This window comes from Polypterus senegalus, chromosome 17 (genome assembly GCF_016835505.1).
Source record: "Polypterus senegalus isolate Bchr_013 chromosome 17, ASM1683550v1, whole genome shotgun sequence".
In the NCBI taxonomy this organism is placed as follows: Eukaryota; Metazoa; Chordata; class Cladistia; order Polypteriformes; family Polypteridae; genus Polypterus; species Polypterus senegalus.
In genome coordinates, this window is record NC_053170.1 from 70168803 (window position 1) to 70196359 (window position 27557).

General features: G+C 36.2%; 1 protein-coding gene across 10 annotated transcripts in view; it reads left to right on the plus strand.

Annotated features, from left to right (window-relative positions):
* The window catches only part of adgrb2 (adhesion G protein-coupled receptor B2), a 1037854-nt gene that overhangs the window by 404883 nt on the left and 605414 nt on the right, over nt 1-27557 (plus strand). For all 10 annotated transcript variants that reach the window (XM_039740905.1, XM_039740908.1, XM_039740904.1 and 7 more), the window contains exons 3-4: nt 7219-7302; nt 23721-23885. In XM_039740905.1, the coding sequence (XP_039596839.1) occupies nt 7219-7302; nt 23721-23885 (249 nt within the window). The remainder of the gene's footprint in view (nt 1-7218; nt 7303-23720; nt 23886-27557) is intronic.

Here is a 27557-nt window from a genome sequence, read left to right on the forward strand (position 1 = left end):
CTACAGTAGGTCATTTGAAACCTCTGACATGCTGGGATACTGAGATACATGAGATTAAATTTGGTTGGGTTTTGCTGTCTAACATGCCTCTTCAACATGACACAAAAAGCAGGGTGATATGATATTTTTCAATATGGTACAGGACACTGTTTCAGCTGAACTCACCGTGAAATCAAGTGTCATAGTGCTGGAGAGAAAACTGTCCAAAAGAAGTATGAGATCCAGAAGTGGTAGTACAGCAGTATATATTTTTTTCTTATGTACATTTTATATGAATCTATAACTGGGATATAACTGGCATATGAAATGATATAGCTACTACTGTGTGTCATTCCATCCTAGTGTGGAGTGAAAGCTGGGATCAAACCTGAGGGGTTCACACCATTCCAGCGAAGTAGACCTAGTCCTGTCTTCACTTATTTACAAACACTATGTTTAGCAAGGTGCAGCTGGGGTTTGAAGGGTTTGCATATTGTTAACTTTGGGTTGGCATCTGGTAGATGTTGGCCTTTTGAACCTCTGGGGTATTCTTAAGTGATTTAATTTTTTATATAGCGGGTTGGATAATGGATGGATGGATGGTTAGGAACAGTGATTTCATTTCTTAAACGAAGATGATCATCCCTTGGTCTAAACACATATACTACATACACATTTTGTATTGTGGTCAAATTGAGATTACAGATCTCCAAAGCTGAGATGGTTTTCTTCAGAAAAAAGAGTGGGATGTTTTGACCTGACTGAGGCCTGTAGTGTGTAAAGAAGGACCAGACTTGGTTAGGATGCCAATCCATTGTAGGGAACACTTAACCGTGCATGTAAAAAAAGATAATTATAAAATTATAAAAAGTAAATTATTATAAAGCCAATACTTTTATCACATAGGAGGAAAACTAGACTACCCATAAAAAAACAACTACACATGTGGGAGAAAATTTGCAAACTCTCTCCAGTGTTGGATTTCAACTTAGCATTCTGGGAAGTATGAGACTAGAATGTATTTATTTAGGCCACTCAATTCTGTAATAAATTAGACACCTGCAGACTTAAAAGATCTCAATGTAATTAGAAGGGATGATGCAAAATTTGTACTGAAGCATCAGGCAAGATCAGAACCTTGAACTGACACGTTAGTAGAAAGCAATACTGTTTCCATGTTCAGCCAATGGACTTGAGTGACTGGCACCATAACATCGAGGATTTTACTGGCATCTTTTTGTAGACTCCTTGTCAATGATGGACAAGTCCATGTCTGAATAATTGACAAACAGTACACTATGGATAGTAAAATATGGTAATTCCTTTTGTGCAGTCTAGAATGGTCTAGCATTTAGTAAGAACAACTGAAGATTGTCACAAGCAGATGTTTCAGATTTTAATATAGTTTTACTAAGCAACAAGGGATTTCTATGTAGTAAAAATACAAACTCTGTGCCACCAAATTTTAAAAGAAAAGCTACGGCACAGAATTTAGATATTCAAAGATAAATAGAAAGCATGTAGATTTCATGACCCACATTTGTTTAGAGAAAAACCAAGGCTCTCCCACAAGCAAGAGAAAAACGTTGTTTCCTTCAACTGATGACATAAAAAATCAATTTATGTTATAAAAGGGAAGCTACAGTACCAATCTGAAATCTGTCTTTTAATGAATGTTTCCACAGCCCGCTGAATTTGTACATTTCTCTTTTGCGGATTCCTTAATAGCTTTTAGCCGTTTGCTTCTTGTGAGGTTCATACATTTTATTACTTTGAAGACTGCAGATTTCCCAGGCTTTATTTAATACTCAAGTAAATCCCCAAAAACGAAAGGTGTCAAATAATAATTAAAAATATTTATTTGAATGCAATATACCCATCACTTAGGACTCTGGCCCATTTATGTTAGTAAAGCTTTCAAAGCCATGCCACATTATGCAGCAACCTGTGTTCATAATTTACTGTATATTCCTGGGATTTTACAATCTATTATACATGTTGAACTTCGTCTTGAAATGAAATAAACATCCTAAATAACAGCCAACATTTTTCCAGATCTGTTTTTTATTATTTTTTGATTCTGATTTTTTGATGTCATAAATTATAGGGAGATTGATTAATACTAATGTGCAGTGAAATATTCCAGCATTAAAGCCCTAAGAAGTCAAGCAAATATACAGAATGTGGTAGATACAGCATTGGCTGAGAACTCCTCCATGTGGGACTGAGCATCGTGGGAGTCAGAAAGACATAGCGGGGGCTTCTGTCACAAGATAAACTGCTGAAAGAAGTTAACTTTGTTCCATTATTGCATGCAAAACAACTGTGTTTAGCATAGACACTACTTTGGCATCATCCTCATTAAGCATGTATTAAACCACACACACATCATATAATCATGTGCTGTCAGAAAGTATTCAGACCCTTCTTACCCTTTTTGGAGTTTTGTGTGCAGTTCTGGTCACCACGGTATAAGAAAGATATAGCAGCACTTGAAGGCTGTGCAGAGAAGGGCAACCAAGAGTGTCCCAAGACGTAAGGACATGTCCTACTTTGTCTCTCTCTGAGAATGAAATCTCACAGAAGATTTCATGGGGACCTAGTCCAGGTATTTAAAATCCTCAAAGGTATTGATAAAGTAGATTTAGTAACATTCTTTCAGCTTAAGGTGATTCACGTACTCAATGACATCAGTGGAAATTAAGGGGAAGAGCATTTAAATAGAAAACTCTTATCTACTGAAAGAAATATGGGACTCTGAAACAAACTACCAAGACATGTATAGTAGTTCAAGCAGAAACCTTGACAACTTTTAAGATGAATCTTGTTGAGATACTGGGACAGCTTAACAATTAGCTAAATAAACAGGCTTGATGGACTAAATGGTCTCCTCTTGTCTGTCAAATTTCTTTATGATCTTATGTACGTTCTTTCACCTTTTTCACATTTTGTTATTGTGCAGCTTTACGCTAAAGTTGTTTAAATTCATTTTTCCTCTATTCAAGCAATACTCAAAGCCACAGAATGACAATTACAGTACTGATGCTGCCAGTTTTAATAATGCATTTATCCATAGCCTTTCAGGGTCAACAATTAAGGTATAAAAAAAAGGAAATAGAAAATTTAAAAAAGACCAGTGCTCAAAATGTTTCTTTGTGACATTAGTTTGAGACAGGACTCCACTTTTCTCCATGAGAACAGACTGCAAGTACTCAACAAACCAACATGTAATTGGTACCTAATACAAATGTATAGATTGGCTACAGCTTTTAGCAATATCACAAATACTGTAAGAGCAGTTTTCAAACACTATATACCCAAAAGCTGTGCACAGTCCCACCATTATTATGAAAAATCATTCTGCACAATAGCAACATAATAAAATAAAACGGTTGTCTTGCGGTGGTGCTACAGATATGGAGGTGATTATGGTAGCAACAAATTTAATAGAGTTCTCTGAATGGAATTGTACATTAGTGCTAGGTCTCTTACTAGATTTGTAGAAGGAAGCAAAATTATATGGCACTGAGGTTTCAATTTCCTGAGGATTTTTTTTTTTTTGAAAACTAATATTATTTGTGTCTAAGAATGATTCTGCCAGAATGGCTTCTGTCCCCTCAAGGGTCCTGAAGTGGATTATGTGAGGTCAATACTGATTGCATGAATGAATAAAATTATTTGTTAAAAAAATAGTAATAATCTGAAAAAGGAATGTGGCCAGTGGCAATTTTTGCACATCCAGTGTTAGACCAAGCAACTCTGCATTGCCACTGTAATGCTGTACAAGGCCCTCATTGACTTTTGTTCACACATATAAGTTTTTTCAACCAGTTATGTAAAAAATACATATGTATTCAAATAAATCAGGTTCAGTGATGGACGGCATTAAAACACAGTTAGCAATACTGGTGCTTTACAGCTTCAGCTACACTCTTAAACATAAAGGTGCCAGAATGGTTCTTCGGAGCATTGCCATAAGGGAAACACTTTTGGCTCCTGAAAGATCCATTTTCATAAAGGTTCCTGAAAGAACCATTTATTTATTTAGATCCATAACATACATTGAATAACCATAAATAGATGGCCACAGATTTGTGAAGTAGAAATGGCTCATGATTTCAACATGACTATTGTTGAGTATGTCCAGTAACACAGGCTAATTTTAAGTTTTCTTAGTCTGTTAGTGTCCACAACCTACTATATACATTTTTTCTTCTAAATATTGGGAAGTTTTTCAAAGCACAAAGAACCAACTTCATATGCAAATAACCCCTTGCAGAGTGAAATGGTGCTTAGTCAAGCACCATGAGGAACCACATAACCCAGTAAAGAACCATATGGTGCCATTAAAGAACCATTCGTTTTAAGAGTGTAGGAAATTCATTCCTATCTGGTATGGATGTATACAGCCCTCTTATAGAAAAACGGGGTCCAGAGAATGGATGAGTGGATAACAATGGGCTTTGTTCATACTCATAAAGCACATTGATTATAACAATAAACACAGATGGCTTTCCCCGCTCATCAAGCTATCACAGACAGAGTCATTGCAATAGCTGCACCATAATGAAATTAAATATTTGTCTTGTTAATCAGGTTGCAATTTTATGGGTATTTTTTTTTCAGTTTTTTTTTAATATACATAAATGAACCTGCCTTAAAGTAGAGAATATATCTTTTAAATGTTATTACTTTTTTCTTTTGCTCAATACACTGAACCAATTATTCCTTATCTCCATGTCACATTTCATATTTTCTATTTTGCTACTAATAATTAAACTTGTCAAATGCTGGCCCCTCTGTTCCACCTCGAATCAAAATCAGCTTATGTATGGCATGAAATGTTTAAAGCCACAGATTATTAAAATTGCTTCATTCAGTGTGTCTGCTAGAAAAAAAATCAGCTGTAAGAAAGGTGTGAAGTGGAAGCAAAAAAATAGTGAAGCAATGTGTGAGATTATGTAAAGGTAGCTTTTACATAATAAAGGATAACATGCATTTTAAAGAAGGGTATATTTAAAAAATGAATGAGATTTTAAAACTTATTTTTAGCAGACTGCTTTGATTTACAATAGTGTTTCACTGTTCTGTATTTAAGCCTGTATTGGTCCATGTTGTTTGCAGCCATTGTCGATCCAAGTGTTGTAGAATTCTTTCAATGTTTTGCACTACAATGAATTGTGAAAGTTCAGCCCCTAACACAGACAGACAGACACCAAATATCCAAAAACGCACACGTTTAATATTTCTTTTCTGTACACATCACCTCACAATGTCCAAATTAAACAAACACTCAGTCCCTTCGTTCTCCTTCTTCTACTCTTCTGCTGCCTCTTCTCCTCTCCTCGTAAGCTCCATCCTCTTCCACCCGACTCCAGCTCCTTTACCGAAGTGAGGTAGCCCCTTTTATAATACCCCGGATGTGCTCCAGATGCTTCATGATGATCTTCCGGTGGCACTAACTGGTGTGGCGGAAGTGCGGCAATCCAGGGCTCTATAATCCTCCAGGCTCCCCCTAGCTGCCCTCTCGTGGTCCAAGGGAGGTATTGTCCCTCTCCTGGTCCTTCCAGGTATCCCAGCTGGGCAGGATCCCTGCCGTCCGCCACAGAATATACAGTAAATGACTTAGCCAGTCCTGCCCCAAAAAAGAAGCCAAGGAGGACAGGTTTTATGTTCTACAGAGCCTTCCGCCTATTATACACTTCTCGCACTTGTGTGACTATAAACATGAGACACTTAACTTTGTAATCTGCATTCAGGTTTGCAAGTGAAGAGTTTTCAATTGTGAGTGAAATAATGTCTCTTGATGCTCTGGAATGTAAACTGAGCAGCACTAAACCCAAATTACAATGCTTTAGATATGCAGAACAAGCTGAAAGAGGCAGCTGGAGTGTAGATTTTTAAATGTCAGCGTGATTATTTTTTATAAATATTTGCTGAATAGGAACTATAAAGGCATGTTGTGTTGAATAGTCTATTTGACTTCACACGTACCCTTCCTCCTTCATACACATTGTCACAGTCAGTTCAGCACTACAGTATGTCTTCATCTGCTGACATACTGCACAGTGGTTCTTCTGACTGCCAGACTGAAGCATGACAATCCTGCCATAGCTACATATGACTTAACTCTTCAAATTTAACATTGTGAATGACAATACAGAAAAGTTTATTTGCTCCCAAAAGCCTGCAACATATAACTACAAATCTTCTAGTACAAGCTGCCATTGTAGTGGCAAGTCATTCATTCATTCATTCACTGGTAAAGGAGGTCTAAAGCCAATCCCTGCAGCATAAAGTGCGAAGCAAGAACCATCTCTGGACAGGGTGCCAGTACACTATAATGAACACACACTGGGACAAATCAGCCTAACCTGCACATCTTTGGAATGTGTAGGAACTCACTTGGAGAATGTGCAACTTCTACATACGGATTACCTACAACTGGATTTGAACCCTGGTACTGTAGAAGTGTGTGACAGCAACGATGATTGCAGAGCCAGTGCACACTTTTCTCACTATATTAAAATTTGAAAACATTTTTGGCAAGAAATGAAAAAGGGGATACAAATCAATACTTCTTTAATGCAAATTGATTGAGAATCATATTTTATGGCAGCAGTTAAATGTAACATTCCTTACATTTTGACAGCTTGGCTACCCAAAAATCTATTGCAAGATATTGAAAAAGTATAATTAATGCATTATCAAATCCAAATATTTTTTTTGAACACGGTCCACTTTAAAACTGATAGGCTAATCACAGATCAGTTACTTTATGAGTAATCATAAAAAGAGGCTATCAAAATATTGTCATCATTCCCTAAAGAAAGTAATTTATTAGTCAATAATTCAATTTTAACATGTGTATACAAAAAAGTATCCACTGAAGTGCTTTTTGGTCAATTAGTAAAAACTACTAGTGGGAGTAGGAGGAGTGCTCTTACAAGTGTGTTTCATTCGTTGTTGCTGCTTTAATTGCACTAAATCAGGGTTACTGATAGTCATGTTCACATTTTTTTACTGGTTGGCCCTTGTTGACATTGCAAATGAGGACTGCTTACAATTCCAGAATCTAAAAAATGAACATTTAAAAGGTCCTAGCATTGTCATCCTTCTATTGTTAACAGCCTTTTTTCTAAATGCCTGGCTATAATAACAAAGACCTAAAACAAATAATTGTGTTGGCAGAAAAGCCAGAAGAGTTTTCTTATTTTTTTTCTTCTTCTTCATTATCAGATCACGAGCCAGATGATGACCAGAAAGTTAAGACTCAGCGGCCACGATCAGCTGACCAGCCTGGTATCTTTCAGGCCCAGACAGGTGAGCACAAAAACGGCATACATTTTCTAAATTTGATTTGAGGTGGTGCTCACTGTAAGCATAACACTTAGATGTAAACGAGGATAATATTAGACATACAGCTGCTATGGTTGGCTTAACACTAGAAAGTAAACTAGATGGCAATAAATGAGGAGTTCTAGTAGGCAGTTTACTTCCATATGTGTGTGGGTTACAAGTTTCGTGGTGTTACATTAAGAAACAAAATACACTTGTGAAGTTTTGGCCTTCATATTAAAGTATATATAGGGCACAACCAAAGCACAAAAGGTACAGGTAGGAGAGTCATTTCTGCGCTGAAAGGCATCAGTCACAAGACTAGGGAATTGCCAGGAACACCACAATACAACATGTCATCAGGATCCTGAAGTCATGATCATTTTGTGAATATATGCCTTGCTATATTACTTAACTCATTCTGCAGTACATTGCAAATCATTATTCCATTTTTGCTTGACTGAAGATAAAACACAAATTATATATCTTCATTAGCAAAAATATATCTGTTACACTTAATAAGCAAAAAAAAAATGATTTTGTTAATCTCACTTAAATCTTGTTCTCAATTGGGTTATCTTAAAACTCCACACAGTTAGATCTGGAAAGTACTTTTACAGTTAAAGTATTCAACAATACTTTTAATAGATGAGCCCCTTATATTTGCAGAGGAGTAGTCAACCAAAAATTGTAACTATGAGTTACTTTGTCATCTGCACCTCATTAATAACTGATCACGGGTTAAGGAAACAGGCCACAATTAAAACCGAATCTAGCTGTTAAAAGCTGAAATTGGCAAGTTGGGATTCTGAATTGTAAGAAGCAAGTTAACTTAAACCAAGCCCAAAAAAAAACTGCTTTATTAGAAAATAAATGGGTTGCAAAAAGCTGCATTACAATAAATTATTTATTTTAATTCACATTAATGCTTTAGATTGTGTCGCAAATGTCAAACCAGCAAATTTTTAACCATTTTCTATTCTCTATTAATGATAAAAGCTTAGGAAAAACAACTGGTGCAACTCCACATTTCCAGGTTTTTAAATATATTTTTATCTTTTTTTGTCACAGTGTATTATTTTATTTCAGACCAACTCATGCATAGAAAAATTTATTTATTGTGTAAAAAAATCCTGGGACAAGACAAGACTTTTTGCAAGAGATTTTTTTCAAGTCCCACAAGACGAGACTTTGGCCATGAGATTTTTTTCAAGTCATGTGTCCTCTCAACCATATTCAACCACACACATGGTACTCTGACCTCTCATTCACGTGAATGCTTTTGTCAGACACAGTTCCCGCTCTCTCAGCTCTTATAATTTTTTATGTTTTCTTTACTTTAAGTTCCCAATTTGAGAAGACGTATTACAGTGGTGTGAAAAACTATTTGCCCCCTTCCTGATTTCTTATTCTTTTGCATGTTTGTCACACAAAATGTTTCTGATCATCAAACACATTTAACCATTTGTCAAATATAACACAAGAAAACACAAAATGCAGTTTTTAAATGATGGTTTTTATTATTTAGGGAGAAAAAAAATCCAAACCTACATGGCCCTGTGTGAAAAAGTAATTGCCCCCTGAACCTAATAACTGGTTGGGCCACCCTTAGCAGCAATAACTGCAATCAAGCGTTTGCGATAACTTGCAATGAGTCTTTTACAGCGCTCTGAAGGAATTGTGGCCCACTCATCTTTGAAGAATTGTTGTAATTCAGCTTTAATTTGAGGGTTTTCTACAAAGTAGCATGAACCGCCTTTTTAAGGTCATGCCATAGCATCTCAATTGGATTCAGGTCAGGACTTTGAAGTTTGTTTTTCTTCAGCCATTCAGAGGTGGATTTGCTGGTGTGTTTTGGGTCATTGTCCTGTTGCAGCACCCAAGATCGCTTCAGCTTGAGTTGACGAACAGATGGCCGGACATTCTCCTTCAAGATGTTTTGGTAGACAGTAGAATTCATGGTTCCATCTATCACAGCAAACCTTCCAGGTCCTGAAGCAGCAAAACAACCCCAGACCATCACACTACCACCACCATATTTTACTGTTGGTATGATGTTTTTTTTCTGAAATGCTGTGTTCCTTTTATGCCAGATGTAACAGGACATTTGCCTTCCAAAAAGTTCAACTTTTGTCTCATCAGTCCACAAGGTATTTTCCCAAAAGTCTTGGCAATCATTGAGATGTTTCTTAGCAAAATTGAGACGAGCCCTAATGTTCTTTTTGCTTAACAGTGGCTTGCGTCTTGGAAATCTGCCATGCAGGCCGTTTTGCCCAGTCTCTTTCTTATGGTGGAGTCGTGAACACTGACCTTAATTGAGGCAAGTGAGGCCTGCAGTTCTTTAGACGTTGTCCTGGGGTCTTTGTGACCTCTCGGATGAGTCGTCTCTGCGCTCTTGGGGTAATTTTGGTCGGCCGGCCACTCCTGGGAAGGTTCACCACTGTTCCATGTTTTTGCCATTTGTGAATAATGGCTCTCACTGTGGTTCGCTGGAGTCCCAAAGCTTTAGAAATGGCTTTATAACCTTTACCAGACTGATAGATCTCAGTTACTTCTGTTCTCATTTGTTCCTGAATTTCTTTGGATCTTGGCATGATGTCTAGCTTTTGAGGTGCTTTTGGTCTACTTCTCTGTGTCAGGCAGCTCCTATTTAAGTGATTTCTTGATTGAAACAGGTGTGGCAGTAATCAGGCCTGGGGGTGGCTACGGAAATTGAACTCAGGTGTGATACACCACAGTTAGGTTATTTTTTAACAAGGGGGCAATTACTTTCTCACAGGGGGCCATGTAGGTTTGGATTTTTTCTCCTAAATAATAAAACCATCATTTAAAAACTGCATTTTGTGTTTACTTGTGTTATATTTGACTAATGGTTAAATGTGTTTGATGATCAGAAACATTTTGTGTGACAAACATGCAAAAGAATAACAAATCAGGAAGGGGGCAAATAGTTTTTCACACCACTGTATGTCCAAAACTTATTGAAGAATTTAATCTTGAAGGGTTATTAAAATGAGTAAACGGGCAATCATAGCACCAAGAAACTATGAAGTCAAATGAGTTAACGCCAGAAATGTTGATCGGTTACATGGCAAATTGGTTAAATGCGTATCAATAAACTATGCTGAAACAATTGGTGGTGATTAAACTTACAATGTCCTAAAGAATATCTTCAACTGTTAACACCGTACAGTCTTCCACCAAACTAATTACTGTAGAAAGAAGGATGTATCCAAGAAAGGCCATTTGTTTTAAAACGTTAACAGTTTCCCATTAGAATAGCTTTTGCAAAGACAATTAACAAATCTCAGAGCCAAACATTCACAAAAGCCACTTTATTTATTAGAGAGAAAGAAATGAAATTCAATCATAGGCTATTATACGTTGCATTGTCATGATGAAAGTCCAAACACAGAATCAAAATTCAATGCGATATTGCCAAAAATGTAATTCAAAAAATTGTTTTTACTCATTTTACAGTGAAAGTGTAAGTTTAAAAAGTATTTGCGTGTTAATTTTAAAGCCAAACAGAACGAAATCATATTACTCAACGAATACCTCTAATGCAACATGAAACATAATTTACTTTCAAATTATAACATTTTACTATTTTTTAATATGGTTAATTATTTGATGTAATGTAAAATAGTTAGTTCTATTATGCATATGTAACAATTTCCATGAAAATAAAAATCTGTTTAAATTGTACATCCGCATCCCCAAACATGAGTGGCAGAACCCGCAAAGGGGTTAGTGTGTAGTGCGGGCCCAGGGATTGGTGAGTGAAGCGAGCAAGGGGCAAAGCCCTCTAGCTTTCAATAATTATATCAGAGACAAATAATGTGTCCGTATGACACATATCCACAGTTGAGCTGTTGAATGTCATGTCATTTTCTTACCAACCTAATTCCAGCCAGGGTTGCAGAGAGTGGTATTGGCTATAGCCTATCCCAGCTAGAATAGGGCACAAGGAAAGAACAAAAACACTGGACAAGGTGCCAGCCCATCACAAAACAAACACACAGCCACTTACCAACTTACCAAACACACACTAGGGCCAATTTAGCAGAGCCGATTCATGTAACCTGCATATCTTTGGATAGTGGGAGGAAACCTGAGCACCCAGCAGAAACCCACATACAATCATGGGGAGAACAAGCAAACTCCCCACAGGGATGACCCAAGACAAAATCCCGAGTCTTCTTACTGTAAGGTAGTAGTACTACCACTGCACCGCCGTGCCACCCTGTCTTGTGATCATGCCAAGCTATTTCAACTGCGGCATCTTTTACTTAAACTTCTTGAAGTTCCACAGCAAATGATAGGCAGAAAGAGACCCATACCACAAAATGTGTGTGTTTCTGTGATTTCTCCATTATATTAACAGTTTGTGTTGGGGTGGAATCTAAAATTAATTTTAGCATAAGCATGAATTAATCTTCAAGTGCTCCCATGAGGAAGACAGGACAGAGTCATGTCAGCTGCTTTCTCTAGATTGGTTGAAGTCAAGATGTAATGAGGCTATTATCCATTTGAAAACTAAAAGGCTGTTCTTTCTCATGCAATAAAAGATTATCAGTTTCATCAGACTCAAAAATTCAAATAGCAGAAGTGATACCCAAAGATGAGATGGCAATTTGAGTAACTCCATAACGTTGCTACGGTATACAAATATTCAGTGTAAATGTGGGTATAGTATTTGTGCAACCATACTGATGTGAACAACAGTCATGACTTCAGTGAACCTTAAAATGCATATAAAATACAGTAGGTGACAATCTAGTGTGTGTAGCAGGAGTATAGCATACTGATTTCTCCTCCCAGTATTGTAAAAACTTACAGCTTTCAATTTTTCTGACCAAAGAAAGTGAAAACTAAGAAGTGTTAAAAAGCTACATTTAATGCCAGACTTTACTTACAGAGTGGTTCTTCAACAGTCTCCTGTAGATATAAATGGAAGCTTGTTAAGTGGAAATTTTACACAAATATTAGAAGCCTTCTATGCTTAGATAACTTTTGATACATGGAGAATGTGATTGAATGTAGCACTTTGGGGACATTCAAACCTCAACTCTATTATTTTGAAGGACTAGGTGAATAAGAATAAGATCATGCTGCTTACATGTGATTGATTTTTTGAGCTGTGGTGTCTCATACTACGTCCCATTTGATAATGATAAAACAGGGACAGTAAAATAAAAAACGTCGTTTTGCTAGTGTATTGTTAATCCCGTATTACTTATTTTTAATCCAGGTCCTCTGGGCAGTAGATGGGGAAAACACTTTTGGGCTTATTCTATGGCATGAAAAACCTGTGAAATGTCAACATTTAAATATGATTATTCCCAAAATGAGTTAAATATTTTAGTATAGATTGTATAAACTAAAGTAGAATGGAATGAACCCACAACATATTGCATTAAACTAACCTCAAATACGTCAATAAAGGCAAACCAGAAATATTTTTGCTCATCCTTCACATATTTAAATGCTTTCACTATACCTTCTCCCTTTCCAAACCTGTACTTCATTTTATTTTATTTTTTTATAACTGCAGTAGATTAACTCCTAATTTATTTCCTGTAGAAAATGATTGCTAAATAGCCCTATTAAGTACTTTCTGTCTCACTACAAATCAATTTCTATACTTGTGGTGTTTTTTTTTTTGTTTTAAGAAACTGAGAACTTGCTATTTATAAATGCACTGTTAAAACAGGAATCTTTTTTCATTCAGACATTTACTAGTACTACTTCTTTCAGTTAGGGAAAAGATTGAATTGGGTCACCCAATAATGTAGGGTTTTCTGGGAATATTAATCAGAAATAACCAGCCATGGACAGTGCAGCAGTCCTTTGAGGATAAACATACACCAACACTCATATTCATACTTGGGAAATGATTAGCCACCAGTTAACCTAATCTACACATTTTTGGGGATGTGGAAAAAAAACTGAATACTAAGAAGGAAATCCACATAGACATGGCCAATAGAAGCAAACTCCAGATGGATAGGGGGCTCAAACCCATTACATTGGCTCAGTGAGGCAGTAGTATTAACCACTGCACCATCAAAGAAAATGAATGAGCAAACATTTCTTTCCCAAAAACCTAACACAGTATTCACCATCATGCAGCACTCTCTGTATCACCATTGCATTTTTCTGAAAGTTTGTATATCTCAAACCTTATTACATGCCATTTCAGAGCTTTGGTGGCTCACACAACATAAGCATGCGAGTCAGAAGTGTGCTAGCTAAGGCATGCGGTAACAAATGTGCAGAGGACAAAAAGAACACAGTAACAAATGTGTGCTGCTAGCAAATCTCCCCCCTCTGACTTCAACACTGGGTCATAAGTTTTTTAATAAATAAGACTGTAGTACTAGGTTGTTGTACCGTGTTAGACATTAAGAATGTAGAGAAAAGCCAAGCAAAATGACACCTTTTATTGGCTAACTAAAAAGATTACAATATGCAAGCTTTCGAGGCAACTCAGGGCCCTTCTTGTCAGGGTGCATCTTAAAACCAATGTTATATCTCCGTTACATAGATGACATCTTCATAATCTGGACTGCCAGTGAGAAGGACCTCCTCCATTTTCATAATGAATACAATTCTTTTCACCCCAACATAAAGCTGAAGCTGAATTACTCAGAAACAGAAGTCAGCTTCCTTGACACCACAGTTCAACTGAAAAACAACACCCTTGTAACTTCTGTTTTTCACAAACCAACAGACAGACAGACCTACCTAAGAAGTGATAGCTTTCACCCCAAGCATATAAGGCGCTCCATTATTTTTAGCCAAGCAATACGGTACAATCGTATTCGCTCAGACCCGACAGACCGGGATCAACAACTGCAGGAGCTCAGACAAGAGTTCATCAAACAAGGTTATACCCCCAAAGCAACAGACACTCAAATACGAAGAGCTACTGCCATACCCAGAGAGAACCTTCTGGAATATAAAAACAAAGACAACAAGAACCGCATCCCCCTTGTTGTCACCTACAACCCACATCTTGAAACACTTCGAAAAACTATAAAAGAACTTCAGCCAATACTAAACAACGACCAAACACTAAAAAATGTATTTCCTGAACCTCCCCTCCTGGCATACAGACAACCACCAAACCTTCAGCAACTAATTGTCTGAAGCTCCCTAAATGAACCAACAGAAAATGGCACATCTCCCTGCCTACAGAAAAGATGTAAAATGTGTGCCCACATCTACAATACAGACCGTATAATTATACCAAACTCCCGACTTGAACATCACATAAAGGGATCATTTTCCTGCAGATCATCGAATGTTGTCTACCTAATTCTCTGCATGAAATGTCCTGACACTACACTCTATGTGGGAGAAACTGGACAAACACTCCGCCAGAGAATGAATTTACACAGATTCCCCATTAAACGTGGCAACACAGATGTTCCTGTAGCGGCCCACTTCAACAGCCATGGACACTGTGAGAGGGACTTTAAAGTCACAATGCTTATGGGCAACTTCAAAATGCAGCAAGAGAGAAAAAAATGGGAAGTTAAGCTCATGTTAAAATTTAATACATTACAGCATGGCTTGAACAGAGACAAGAGTTTTATAGCCAGATATGAAGACTGTTTGCATCTCTCAGACTGACACAGACAACCTGACTACAGATCTGCATTGTTTTGAAAAACTCATTACAAACTTCAAAGGACTTTGTTGGACAGTTATCTTATCTAAAGATCTTGACCATGCATTGTTCTTCTTTCTCCTATTAAATTAATCTTAGCCTGAATGAACCTATTAATTTTTTACATTTAAGAGTTTTCATTTAAAAATTTACCATTGTTGTTTCTTGTCCTAGTGTGTGGATATAAACACAGGAAACTTCAGTTTCTGTATTACATCTTGCCTGAAGAAGGGGCCTGAGTTGCCTCGAAAGCTTGCATATTGTAATCTTTTTAGTTAGCCAATAAAAGGTCATTTTGCTTGGCTTTTCTCTACAATAAATAAGACCTGAACTCTAGCCTGACATCTGTCAGTTTGTTAGTGGCTAGCACACCAACCTTTAAAATGTCCATCCATCCATCCCGCTACATCGTCACAGGAGTCTGCTGGAGCCAATCCCAGCCAACACAGGGTGCAAAGCTGGAAACAAACCCCAGGCAGGGCGCCAACCCACAGCAGGGCACACACACCAAGTACACACTAGGGACAATTTAGAATGGTCATACCACCTAACCTGCATGTTTTTGGACTGTGGGAGGAAACTGGAATACCCGGAGGAAACCCACACAGACACGAGGAGAACATGCAAACGGCACGCAGGAAGGACCTGGGAAGTGAACCCGGGTCTCCTAACTGCGAGGCAGCAGCACTACCCACTGCACCACTGTGCCACCCCTTTAAAAAGTCTCTCGGTCAAATTAGTCCCAGTTTTGCATTAAAAATCATTAAACGTATCATCTAGTTAGGATGAAACTTTGTTTTCCTGCCTTAATAATTGGTAAAGAAATTGTACATAAAAATTTTAAATTTGTACAGATTCCAAGCAATGTTTACCTTGCTATGTGTTGCAGGTTATTATTTTTTTTTTATACACCATAGCCTTTAAAGGATTTTTACTGCATTTAGAGTATTTTACTTTATTCACAACCTATAAATTTCACTGGTTCAGTTCAGAAACATTAATTTTAATTTTGTTAAAATGGCCTGATGTAAAAAAAAAGAAGTAAAAGTCCAAATGTTACTTTTTTGTAGAGTTGCTACAGATTTTGAACACTACTGTGTCCTTTTGGTCAGTTTTGACCCACGTTATATATAGTTAAGTAGATTATATCCTCCTTTTCGGGTGTGTTGTTTGTTTACAACCCATAAAAAACATCCAAAATGTACAGTAAAACAATCAATCAAAATAAAAAAGGTGTAGGATAAAAAATATGATGTCCAGGGAACCCAAAAGGGGGAGTCAGAATGGGGCAAAAATACTGTGAATGCATAGCGTTGAGCCAGCATTTGAAAAACATTAAGGATTAGTACCAACACACCAACTGCAAGTGGAATTTGATTTAAGCTTTGCAAGGTATAAAATGTAATTTAAGCTCTACAGCACAATTTAACTAGACAGACTCTGACTGCTCCGTTCTGTTGCATTGTAATTTAAAATGCACTAACAGAATGTAAACCATTGTAAAATTAAGATTCCTAATGTGGACATGTGTTTTTGAGTTTAACATGTGCTTTCATTTACTTTCAAATGCCAAGTGCCATTTTATACTTGCTTAGAGTTGATATGAAAACTGCATTCCATGCAGTAAGGCCGTGTTCATAATAAACACATACAGTACGTGTTAAAGGTGTGACACGTTGTACTATATACAGTGACATCTACATTTTCGGAGTTACTGGGAATTAAAGAGAATAAAACAAAATGTGCCTTGTCATACTTTGGTGTGCTTTGCATTATTCAAATGTGACTTATTTCACAGCCATGTCAATTAAATATTGGGTTTAAAGTCGCACAAAGACTTCATTTGGATGAATGTTTTCACACACAAAATCAATACAGTTCTATACGTTTCATTACTTATTGCCAGTAAGAAGCACATCTTGCTTCACTCTGAAACACAATTTGGTTTGACTGGGGATCATTAAACAACTTCTACTGTGCAATGCTGGTCTGTTTTTATTTGCACTTTGCATATCTGCCTGGCTCTGTTCCTCAATATATTTTAAATATCTGGCACTCAGAATTGACATAATAAATATAATGGCATCCTAATCTTAAGCAATATCTGGCAAGGACAGGAGTTATCCTAAATAGTCAGCATGGGTTCAGAAGAATGAGGTCGTATTTTACTGACATGCTGGAATTCTATGAGGAGGCAACAAAAGGATACGATCAAAGTGGAGCTTATGATATTATTTATCTGGACTTTCAGAAAGCATTTGATAAGGTGCCACATGAGATTTCGGGCATCAAATTAAAAGAAATGGGAGTTCAGGGTGATGTTTTTAGATGGGTACAAAATTGGCTCAGACACAGGAAGCAGATGGTGATGGTGCGAGGAACCTCATCAGAACTGGCCGATGTTAAGAATGGTGTTCCACAGGGTTCAGTGCTTGGGCCGCTGCTATTTTTAATATATAGGAATATAAGGAATAAGCTGGTTAAGTTTGCAGATGATACCAAGATAGGTGGACTAGCAGATAATTTGGAATCCATTATATCATTACAGAAGGACTTGGATAGCATACAGATTTGTGGCAGATAAAATTTAATGTCAGTAAATGTAAAGTATTACACATAGGAAGTAAAAATGTTAGGTTTGAATACACAATGTGCGGTCGGAAAATCGAGAGTACACCTTATGAGAAGGATTTAGGAGTCATAGTGGACTCCAAACTATCAACTTCCCGACAGTGTTCAGAAGCCATTAAGAAGGCTAACAGAATGTTAGGTTATATAGCACGATGTGTGGTGTACAAGTCCAGGGAGGTTATGCTCAACCTTTATAATGCACTGGTGAGGCCTCATCTTGAGTACTGTGTGCAGGTTTGGTCTCCAAACTATAAAATGGACATAGCAGCGCTAGAAAAGGTCCAGAGAAGAGCGACTAGGCTGATTTCAGGGTTACAGGGGTTGAATTATGAGGAAAGATTAAAAGAGCTGAGCCTTTACAGTTTAAACAAAATAAGATTAAGAGGTGACATGATTGAAGTGTTTAAAATTATGAAGGGAATTATTACAGTGGATCAAGACTGTTATTTTAAAATAAGTTAAGGGTACATTTCGCACAAATATTAGGAAGTTTTTATTTACACAAAGAACAATAGATACTTGGAATAAGCTACCAAGTAGTGTGGTAGACAGTAAGATGTTAGGGACTTTCAAAACTAGACTTGGTGTTTTCTTGGAAGAAATAAGTGGATAGGACTGGTGAGCTTTGTTGGGCTGAATGGCCTGTTCTCGTCTAGAGCGTTCTAATGTTCTAATCAAGTTTTTAATACATAGATAAAACTTTTTATAATGTTATGATTATTGTTCATATTTACAATATATATCAATAACATTTTACCTTTTTTCTCATTGCTAATCAACAATTGTTATATGAATAAGAGTAACTAGGCTCCAGACCAACAATGTTTATCTTGAATCCCATAAGATCCACATCTAATGCACATCTTCATTTACCAGAACCCTCATTTTCAACACACTGTATAACATGAAGATGTGTATTATAATTTACATTATAATAAATGAATAATTACCAAACAGCTCAAACAATAGTAATGCCTCCTTTACAGGAGGAGATTTCAAGCTTTCTGGAGTCACAGTCACAGAAGCTTTTTTTCAATGACTCCACAGTCTCGCAGGATAATGGATAATTCACTCATAAATTATAATTTTAAAGTTGCTTTATTTACTGGAAATATTTTTCATATAATATAAACTGGGGCCTCCACCCCCTCTTGCTTCCATCACCATAACATGAGGGTGGGCACTGAGTGCCCGCTATCTCGTAGTTGAGCTGCTAGAAGGGCGTCCCTCTGTTAGAGAAAGTGATTGTAATTCAAGAGTTGGTATGTAGAAGAGTATGTGGACCACGGTAGGAAGACAGTTTGGTCCTTAGTTATTATAGATTGAAAATCAGTTGTTTGAGTATTTAACTACAACTGTATTTTTTAAAGACCAATGAATAATAAAACAAAGTAAAAAGTAAAAGTAAAAAAAGAAGTAAAACAGACGAAAAAGTAAATAAAAAATTAAATTACATTAGTGTCTCTTCAAAAATAATATTATGAATTACTATATATTAACTTACATTCTATAAATGGTGCTTTATGAATTTCTTTTCAAATTTTGTTCAGGATATTTTTCTCTTTTTTGTTTATTGGACAATTCTTTGTTCTTGATTTTTATTATATGCAGCTCTTTTTTGTTTGTTTTCCTTTTTTTTGACGTTCATTATCAGCTCTTGTTGCTTGTATTTTTCCTGGATGCAGCTTTTGTGGTGGTGTCAACAACTTTTGTATACAATGGAACAAAACTTCTTTTAGATTGGTTTTCAATTCAGTCATATTTACTACATTTCTTAGGAGACCGTAAGCTTAAAAGTAAGTGTACAAGGACAGGAGACAAAAAACTTCACATGCATTTCTGTAGTATATAAAGAAAAGCCAATCAAAATGACACCTTTTATTGGCTAACTAAAAAGATTACAATATGCAAGCTTTCGAGGCAACTCAGGCCCCTTCTTCAGGCAAGATCTACATTCATAATGGCTAACATGGTACAACACCCTAGTACTGTAGTATATAATAATGTGATGAAAACTAATAAACCATGATGAACTGGAATTAGATTACAAAACTAAAACAATCTCTATTATTTGTATCTTTCCTGTTAGGCTACAGGAGCTGGTAATTTGGATTTATTCTTCTGAGTTAGTTGTCTTTTGTCACCAGTAAACTATGGCTTTACCCTCGGGTGCTTTACCTAAGCAAACTGATCTTATTTGGAACAACACTAATGCATATGGTTCCTTGTTCATTAGTTTACTCTGGAAAGTGCTTCATTTTCAATTGTGATATTTAAACCCATAGTTTAATTAATAAAACTCTACTGAATGATATTTTTTTTTATTTCTTTAAACTTGCTATTTTTATAAAAATGTTTTTTTTATTAAAGAATTAAAAGTCGTATTTTGCTAAGAATTTTTCACCAGTTTTAAATTCACAATTTCTTTCAGTATATAGTGATATCATAGCCCAAGCGCTTATCTTAAATATGGGGAATATTGTCTTTTCCATTAGAAAAGTATATGTCACTACCATTATGCATTTAGTTATAAGCACAATTTTTCACTCTGGGCTGCATTTCCTTAAAGCCTCATAAAGCTAAAATCCATTTTAATATCGATCATTAGTTTACGAACATTTCTCAAACCTCATCATAACTAAATTAACATGTTAAATCTTTCATAATCGACGTGCTGCCTGACCCACTTATTAATCAGTATTTGCTTCTTAAATAGGCTTCCTCTTGCGCCAACTGTAGCCACAGGTAGCAGCTGCCACATAGAATATGTTCAATTTTTGTTAAGACAGGTCTGTGATCTTTTAGAATATGATATTCATGTTGAAACACAAAAATAATTTATAATATGACAGTGTATAGATAAGTTGGAGTTTGCATGTTCTCCCCATGTTTGCGTGGGTTTCCTCCGGAATCCCTGGTTTCCTCCCACAGTCCAAAGACATGCAGTTTAGGTGCATTGGCAATCCTAAATTGTCCCTAGTGTGTGCTTGGTATGTGGATGTGTGTGTGTTTGTGTGTCCTGCATTGGGCTGGCGCCCTGCTCGGGGTTTGTTCCTGCCTTGTGCCCTGTAATGGTTTGGATTGGCTCCAGAAGACCCCCGTGACCCTGTGTTAGGATATAGCAGATTGGACAATGGATTGATGGATGGATAGATAAGTTGTTAAATGAATTTCAATAATTTCAACTGTTAATACCTACAAATTTATAAGTTCATGTTTCTTTGTTCTTTAAACGTTTTGGAGAATCAATGTTCTAAGGTTGACATTTTCTGAGTTGCAATTGTTTATGTGCAGAAGCAGAAAGAAAGAATAGAGAAGGATGGGAACTGAGCTCACTCAAAAAGTAGCTCATACGTTATATAAATGCATCATAAAATTACCTGTTAATCACTACATTTCATCATTTTTGGGAAACGGTCCCCAGCATAGCTTCTACTTCACAGGCTTTGGAATTCATTTGGACTGCTTTTGATGAGTTTCCATCACATTTATTCAATTGTATTCATATATTCCTATATACAGTTATAAGGGGTGTCCCATAGGGTTGGATGCTGGGGCCAATCCTGTTTTATCTTTATATATTTCCTTTAGTAAATTAATTTTTAAAAACATAGCATTAACTTTCATTTCTATGCTGATGATATTCCGCTAGATTTTTTAATTAAACCGAATTATACTTCTTTAGCTGCATCATTAATTAGCTACTTTACTGAGGTGACGAGTCATTTTTTTAAAAAGGCAATTGTTTTAGTATGTGATTACTTAGTATGTTATTCAAACAGTAAGGCAGTGATCCTTAATTTAAATAACTCAAATTTTGTATGAATCCAATTGCAATTTATGTGTTAATGTTCTGTTTACATTTTTTTCATATTAATTTTTTTATCAAATTTAATAATGAAATATAGAAATGACCTGCGGTGGGTTGGCACCATGCCCAGGATTGGTTCCTGCCTTGTGTCCTGTGTTGGCTGGGATTGGCTCCAGCAGAGCCCCGTGAGCCTGTGTTCAGATTCAGCGGGTTGGAAAATGGATGGATGGAATATGGAAATGACCATACAAACCAAAATAAAATTGAAAAAGTTTTAAAATTCCATATCAATAAGAAAAAAAGACAAAATACTATAGAAGAGCAGCATATACTGATGTAATCATAGGGTGTTGTAGTATGCTTAACATACAAGTTTTGAACATTTAGACTCATTTTCTCATGCTTGCTTTCTCCAGCCTCATTTGGTTTGTTAATTTATCCAATGTTAAAAAAGCATGTTTATTCATTTCAATTCAAATCATTGACTTTTGGGTGGCACAGTGGTACATTAGGTAGAGCTGCTCCCTGATTGATCTAGAATCCTGGGTTTGCATCCCCAAATGTATGATAGGAGAATTATTAGGAGACTACAGATTGGCCTAAATGTAAGAAGCCCAGTGGTGGACTGGCATTCAGGGCTGTTTCCGGCTTCATGGCCAGTTCTGCCTGCACTGGTTCTGGCCCTCTGTGACCATGAGTGGCCAAAAGATTTGAGAGTGACACAATTATTGGTTTTCACAAAGTTAACTGCTTCAGTGTTTTTAGATCTTTTTGTCAGATGTTTCTATGGTATGCTGAAGTATAATTAAAAGCATTTCATAAGTTTCAAATGGTTTTATTGAGAATTCTTAGGCAAAATTGTGAGAAGCAACCCCACACATGAATGGTTTCAGGATACTTTACTGTTGGTACGACACAGGACTGATGGTAGAGCTCACCTTTTCTTCTCCAGACAATCTTTTTTCCCAAACAATCAGAAACTGGATTCATCAGAGAAAATGAATTACCCCAGTCCTCAGCAGACCAATCCCTGTACCTTTTGCAGAATATCAGTCTGTCCCTGATATTTTACTTGGAGAGAAGTGGTTTCTTTGCTGCCCTTATTGACACCAGGCCATCCTCCAGAAGACTTTGCCTTACTGTGTGTGCAGATGCACTCACACCTGCCGGCTGCTATTCCTGAGCAAGCTCTGTACTGGTGGTGCCCCGATCCCAAGCCATGAAGAAAGAATAGTACAAAAACATTCTCCAAGAGCAACTTCTCCCAACCATCCAAGAACAGTTTGGTGATGAACAATGCCTTTTGCAGCATGTGATGGAGTACCGTGCCATACGGCAAAAGTGATAACTGAGTGGCTTTGGGAACAAAACATCAAAATTCTGGGTCCATGGCCAGGAAACTCCCCAGACCTTAATCCCACTGAGAACCTGTGGTCAATCCTCAATATTCGGATGGACAAACAAAAACCCACAAATTCTGACAAATTCCATGCATTATTTTATGTGAGAATGCGCTGCCAACAATCCAGATTTGTCCCAGAAGTTGATTGACAGCATGACAGGGCGAATTTCGGAGGTCTTGAAAAAGAAGGGCCAATGTTGCAAATATTAATTATTTGCATAAACCTAATGTAATTGTCAATAAAAGCCTTTGAAACTTATGAAATGCTTGTAATTATACCATAGAAACATCTGACAAAAAGATCTAAAAACACTGAAGCAGCAGACTTTGTGAAAACCAATAGCCGTGTCATTCTCAAAACTTTTGGCCAAGACTTTACATTTATAACTTTTATTCATTGGACTGTACCAAATCATTCTCTTACTCCTCTAGAGCAAATTCAGAACATTGGAGGAAAAATAAAACAATCAAAAAGAAGAAGTATAACTAAATAATTCCAGTACTCATACTGGAAATTGTTGTTCATTTCAGTGTCTTGTTGTAACTCGGTAAGAATGTGTCACAGCCAGTGATTTATCTTTTTGTCTAAACTTTGTTGCATTATGATGGGTTACTACTTATTTGCCTGCAGTGTAAAGCTTTGCAGAGTCCCCACAGTCTTTTAGAAATTTTGATGTTTTAATGTGTGCCTTTTGGTTCCATTTTATTTTGCATTTTGTGTTTTTGTTGCATCAACATTTGTGTTTTGTTTTGATCATCCTGTATTGGCTTAATAATATGAGTGGCTTATAATAAGTTAAGTTGAAGTGTACTTTATACTAATAAATTCAACTGACTTTAAAAGTTGTCTGATAATTTTCACCCTTGTTTTCCTGATACAGGAGACCCAGCTGCGGAGGAGTGGTCGCAGTGGAGCGTGTGCTCTCTGACCTGTGGGCAGGGCTTGCAGATCAGAACACGCTCCTGTGTTTCTTCACCTTATGGAACACTTTGCAGTGGCCCTCTGAGAGAAACTAGACTTTGCAACAATACAGCAACCTGCCCAGGTAAAAACACCATCCATATTTAAATTGAATAATTTCAACTTGAAGAATCACTATCAAATAGGTGTATTCTTTTACTGTCAGATTTGATAGTTCCCAAATCATAAACGAGAAGAACCATTTAACTTTCCTATATAAAATGCAAGGATTATATAACATGTAATGTTTAGTAGGGAGGAATACAATGTTTGTTTGACAAGTTTAGATTGTATGACTACATTCTTAATTTTATTTAAACAGTTATGTTTGAATCTATTAATTATACAATAATAACTGTCACAGGGAAGCTGTCCTCCCCTCATATTTAAATTTTATGCACTTCAATGAGAAGCCTTCTTGACTTTTTTATCTAATGAAGGTTAACCAAAGCTGTCTGTTATAAATATGTTTGCCAGCACACATGCACATGACATACAAGATCTGTTCTCCTAATAACAAAAATAGGCAATTCCACTGATAACGATATCTACATTTTCTTTTTACTCAAGGAAAACACCAACAAATATTCAATTCTCTGATTAATCATATTACTTTCTCTCTCTCACAAAAGTAGAAATATTACGACAAAAGATTAGTCAATGTTGTGGGGGATATTTTCTCCTGAGAAAGCATAAAAACATAAAATTTGAGTTTTATGTCCGGTATTTACATAGTAGGCCATAGAATACTAAACTAATTTTTGAAAAAAGTTAACTGTGTGAGCTGAAATTGAATGAAATGCTTTAAATTTGTCTAAATGTTCCAATTACCAAGATAAATTTTCATAATGAATAGAAGAAGCCAAACTGATGAATTCCTTGGCCTGATTATTCTGTTTTTAGGGGATGTGAAGTCCTCTTTTAAGTGTTTATAAACTATAGAGGTAACTAGGAATCTTTTAACATAAATTGGGACAAAAACTCTATGAGCTATATGTCACTTCCACTTTTAGAACAATTGGTCTATAAATCATTATTTTTTATGGTGCCTTTCATACAGAGCACAACAGACTTTAAAAGATAATCAAGAATGTGTTTGAGAGATGCAGCCCAGATTTAAGTGTTATTCTTATGAAGCAGTGTTTTTATTATAATGTTTGTCTGATTAGGATGGTTACGTGCAGCATTAAGAAGCACTGATCCATAAACAGCTGTTATCAAACATGAATGAAATATTGTGTGTTATGTGTCTCCTGCTTCCACGTGGAATGTTAAATATGTTTAACAAACTTTCTGTTGTAATTTATATGTAATAATTAAGAATTAAAACTTAAGTTTATTCAAGTGTTATTAGCCTATTAAATTGTGTATATTTGTTTTAGCATGATGTAATATTACACATTGAACATTGAAGATTTTATTTTATTTACATTTTTTTTTTTGCTCATTTAAGGAGGTACCTGGATTTTTTCAATTTGTAAAGTTTTTTCAGGCTGCCTATTAGTGAGAGACACATTTGCGGTTTGTAGCTGCTCAGGACAGAGCTATGTAAGTCCAGTTTTAGATAAGCAGCATACTATATTTAAGCAATATTATAAGAAAGTTTACTCATTGGAATCTAATGCAAGTGATGCTGTAATTAAAGATTTTTAAGACAAATTGCACAACTATAAAGTGAGCTTGAAACACCTTTCACACTCCATTAAATCTTGATGCTGTCAAACTGTGTAAAAAATAGAAAAGATGCTACCACAGATGGGTATCAAGGAGAATGTAATGGAAAACAAGTCTTTTTAACTAGGCCTCAAATGTTCTTCCTATAGACAGTTCCTATCCGATATCTGAAATATTTTCAATATGCAGTACAAGAGACTTCATCAATGTCAAAGCCTTCTAAGTCTTGCTTTTTTTGAATTCAGTAAACGTCTTTGAGGTGAATGGGATTACATACTGCATTATGCAAATTTGGGTTTCTATGGATTAAATTATTATACTCTAACCCAGAAACCTCTGTATGTGTAAATAATACAAATTCTCATTTCTTAATTTTAGAGGTTGTCAGAAATGGGCTGTGAAACTGATCCTTAGCCCATACTTTCACCTGCTCTCTACATCAGAACCATCTTACCTGAGCCTGTTGCATGACAATTCTTGATTTGCAACAGTCATATGATGGGAGGATGGGAACTTAAAAGGGGGAGCAGAGGATATTTATGTTTGTGCTTTAGTATAGCCACGTTCTAGAGCTCACGTTGTTCTAATGATCTTGTTTAGTGTGTTGCTGTTTTTGGGATTTCAAAATTGCTTAATGATTATGCCTCCGTTGGTATGGTTTTTGACATTTTACACATTTTGGATCCCGCCTTTTTGTTTTGTGATTTGGGACATTTTTACCTTTGTCTTTGCTCCTTCTGTGTATGATTTTCTCCTTGCATTCTTTTCTTTGTTTTTGGATTTGAGATTTAATAAAATACACTGTCTTCCTTAATGCATCTGCTTCTTCAAGAGCTTGCCCAAATATGCACTGTTATATATGTGTGTACAATCAGCTGTGTCCTACAGAGGAAGTCAGCACACACCAAGTGTGGTGCAATTTGTCACTGTTCTTGTTTGCCATGGCCATGAAGAGTGGTGTCCTTTATCACTGTATTTTTGGCCATTGCCTTCTAAACCTTTGCTATGTATTTAGATAAACAGTGACCAGCTTGGAGAATCAAAAGGGAAGGACATGAATAAAAATATGACTGTGTTTTGTATCAGTAATCCATACTCATAGTGATGTTTTTAACATAAAATTTTGGTGGAGCCACTCAGTCCAGGGAGAGAGCTGTCTGAAGGGGCAAAGCCATCCTGACAAGCCCTTCAGAGGGTTTATGTGTGTGTGTGTGTAAGTTAGGGAGAAAGAATGAGAGATGATCAAGCAATTGAAGAGCAGATGTAACTCAAAGTGCTTTATAAGATGTCAAAGAAATAGTTGCAAGAAAAAAAATAGATACGAGTGAATTAATGATACACAAAAAGTAACAGATAAAAATTGATCAACATGCACTTACATAACATAGATATAAAATTATTAGAAAAGTAGGGTCCTTGTAGCTATATTTGTTTTAAGGTATGTAAAGTTGCATTTGATGATAAGGTCAGACATCTGGAAAGACAGAAAAATAAAACACAGAGAGAGGGTGATATTCCAAAGAAAAAACAAAATCTGCAGGGGTTCTGAGATCAAATGACCAGCCATGCCCCCACTTAATGTTTCCAGGATTTATTCTAGAGGATTTGATGCAATGGTTCTGTTGGACAGTTAAAGCATCTGATCTTATTCAAGCATCACAGGCGTCTACACAGTACTTTGGTCGAATGGTGGTGCAAAATGCCACCCCAGAAAAACTTAAAAATGAATGCAAAGAAAAGTAGAGATTAGTAGTGATTGCAAATCAATGAAGAATACATTTTTTGAAATTCTCTTCTTTCTTAGTTATTCTGGTTTGTTTTCAGACCATAGCGTGTGGGTATATCTATCAATATATTGGGCTTCTGAAATAATCCAAATTTACCCCTGGCCAAATTAAAGTCCTATCTATCTATCTATCTATCTATCTATCTATCTATCTATCTATCTATCTATCTATCTATCTATCTATCTATCTATCTATCTATCTATCTATCTATCTATCTATCTATCTATAAGAAATAGGACTAAACTGCAGCTATAAAATGCCAAATTAAAAAGTAAATTTTTAGGACCTTTTCTTTT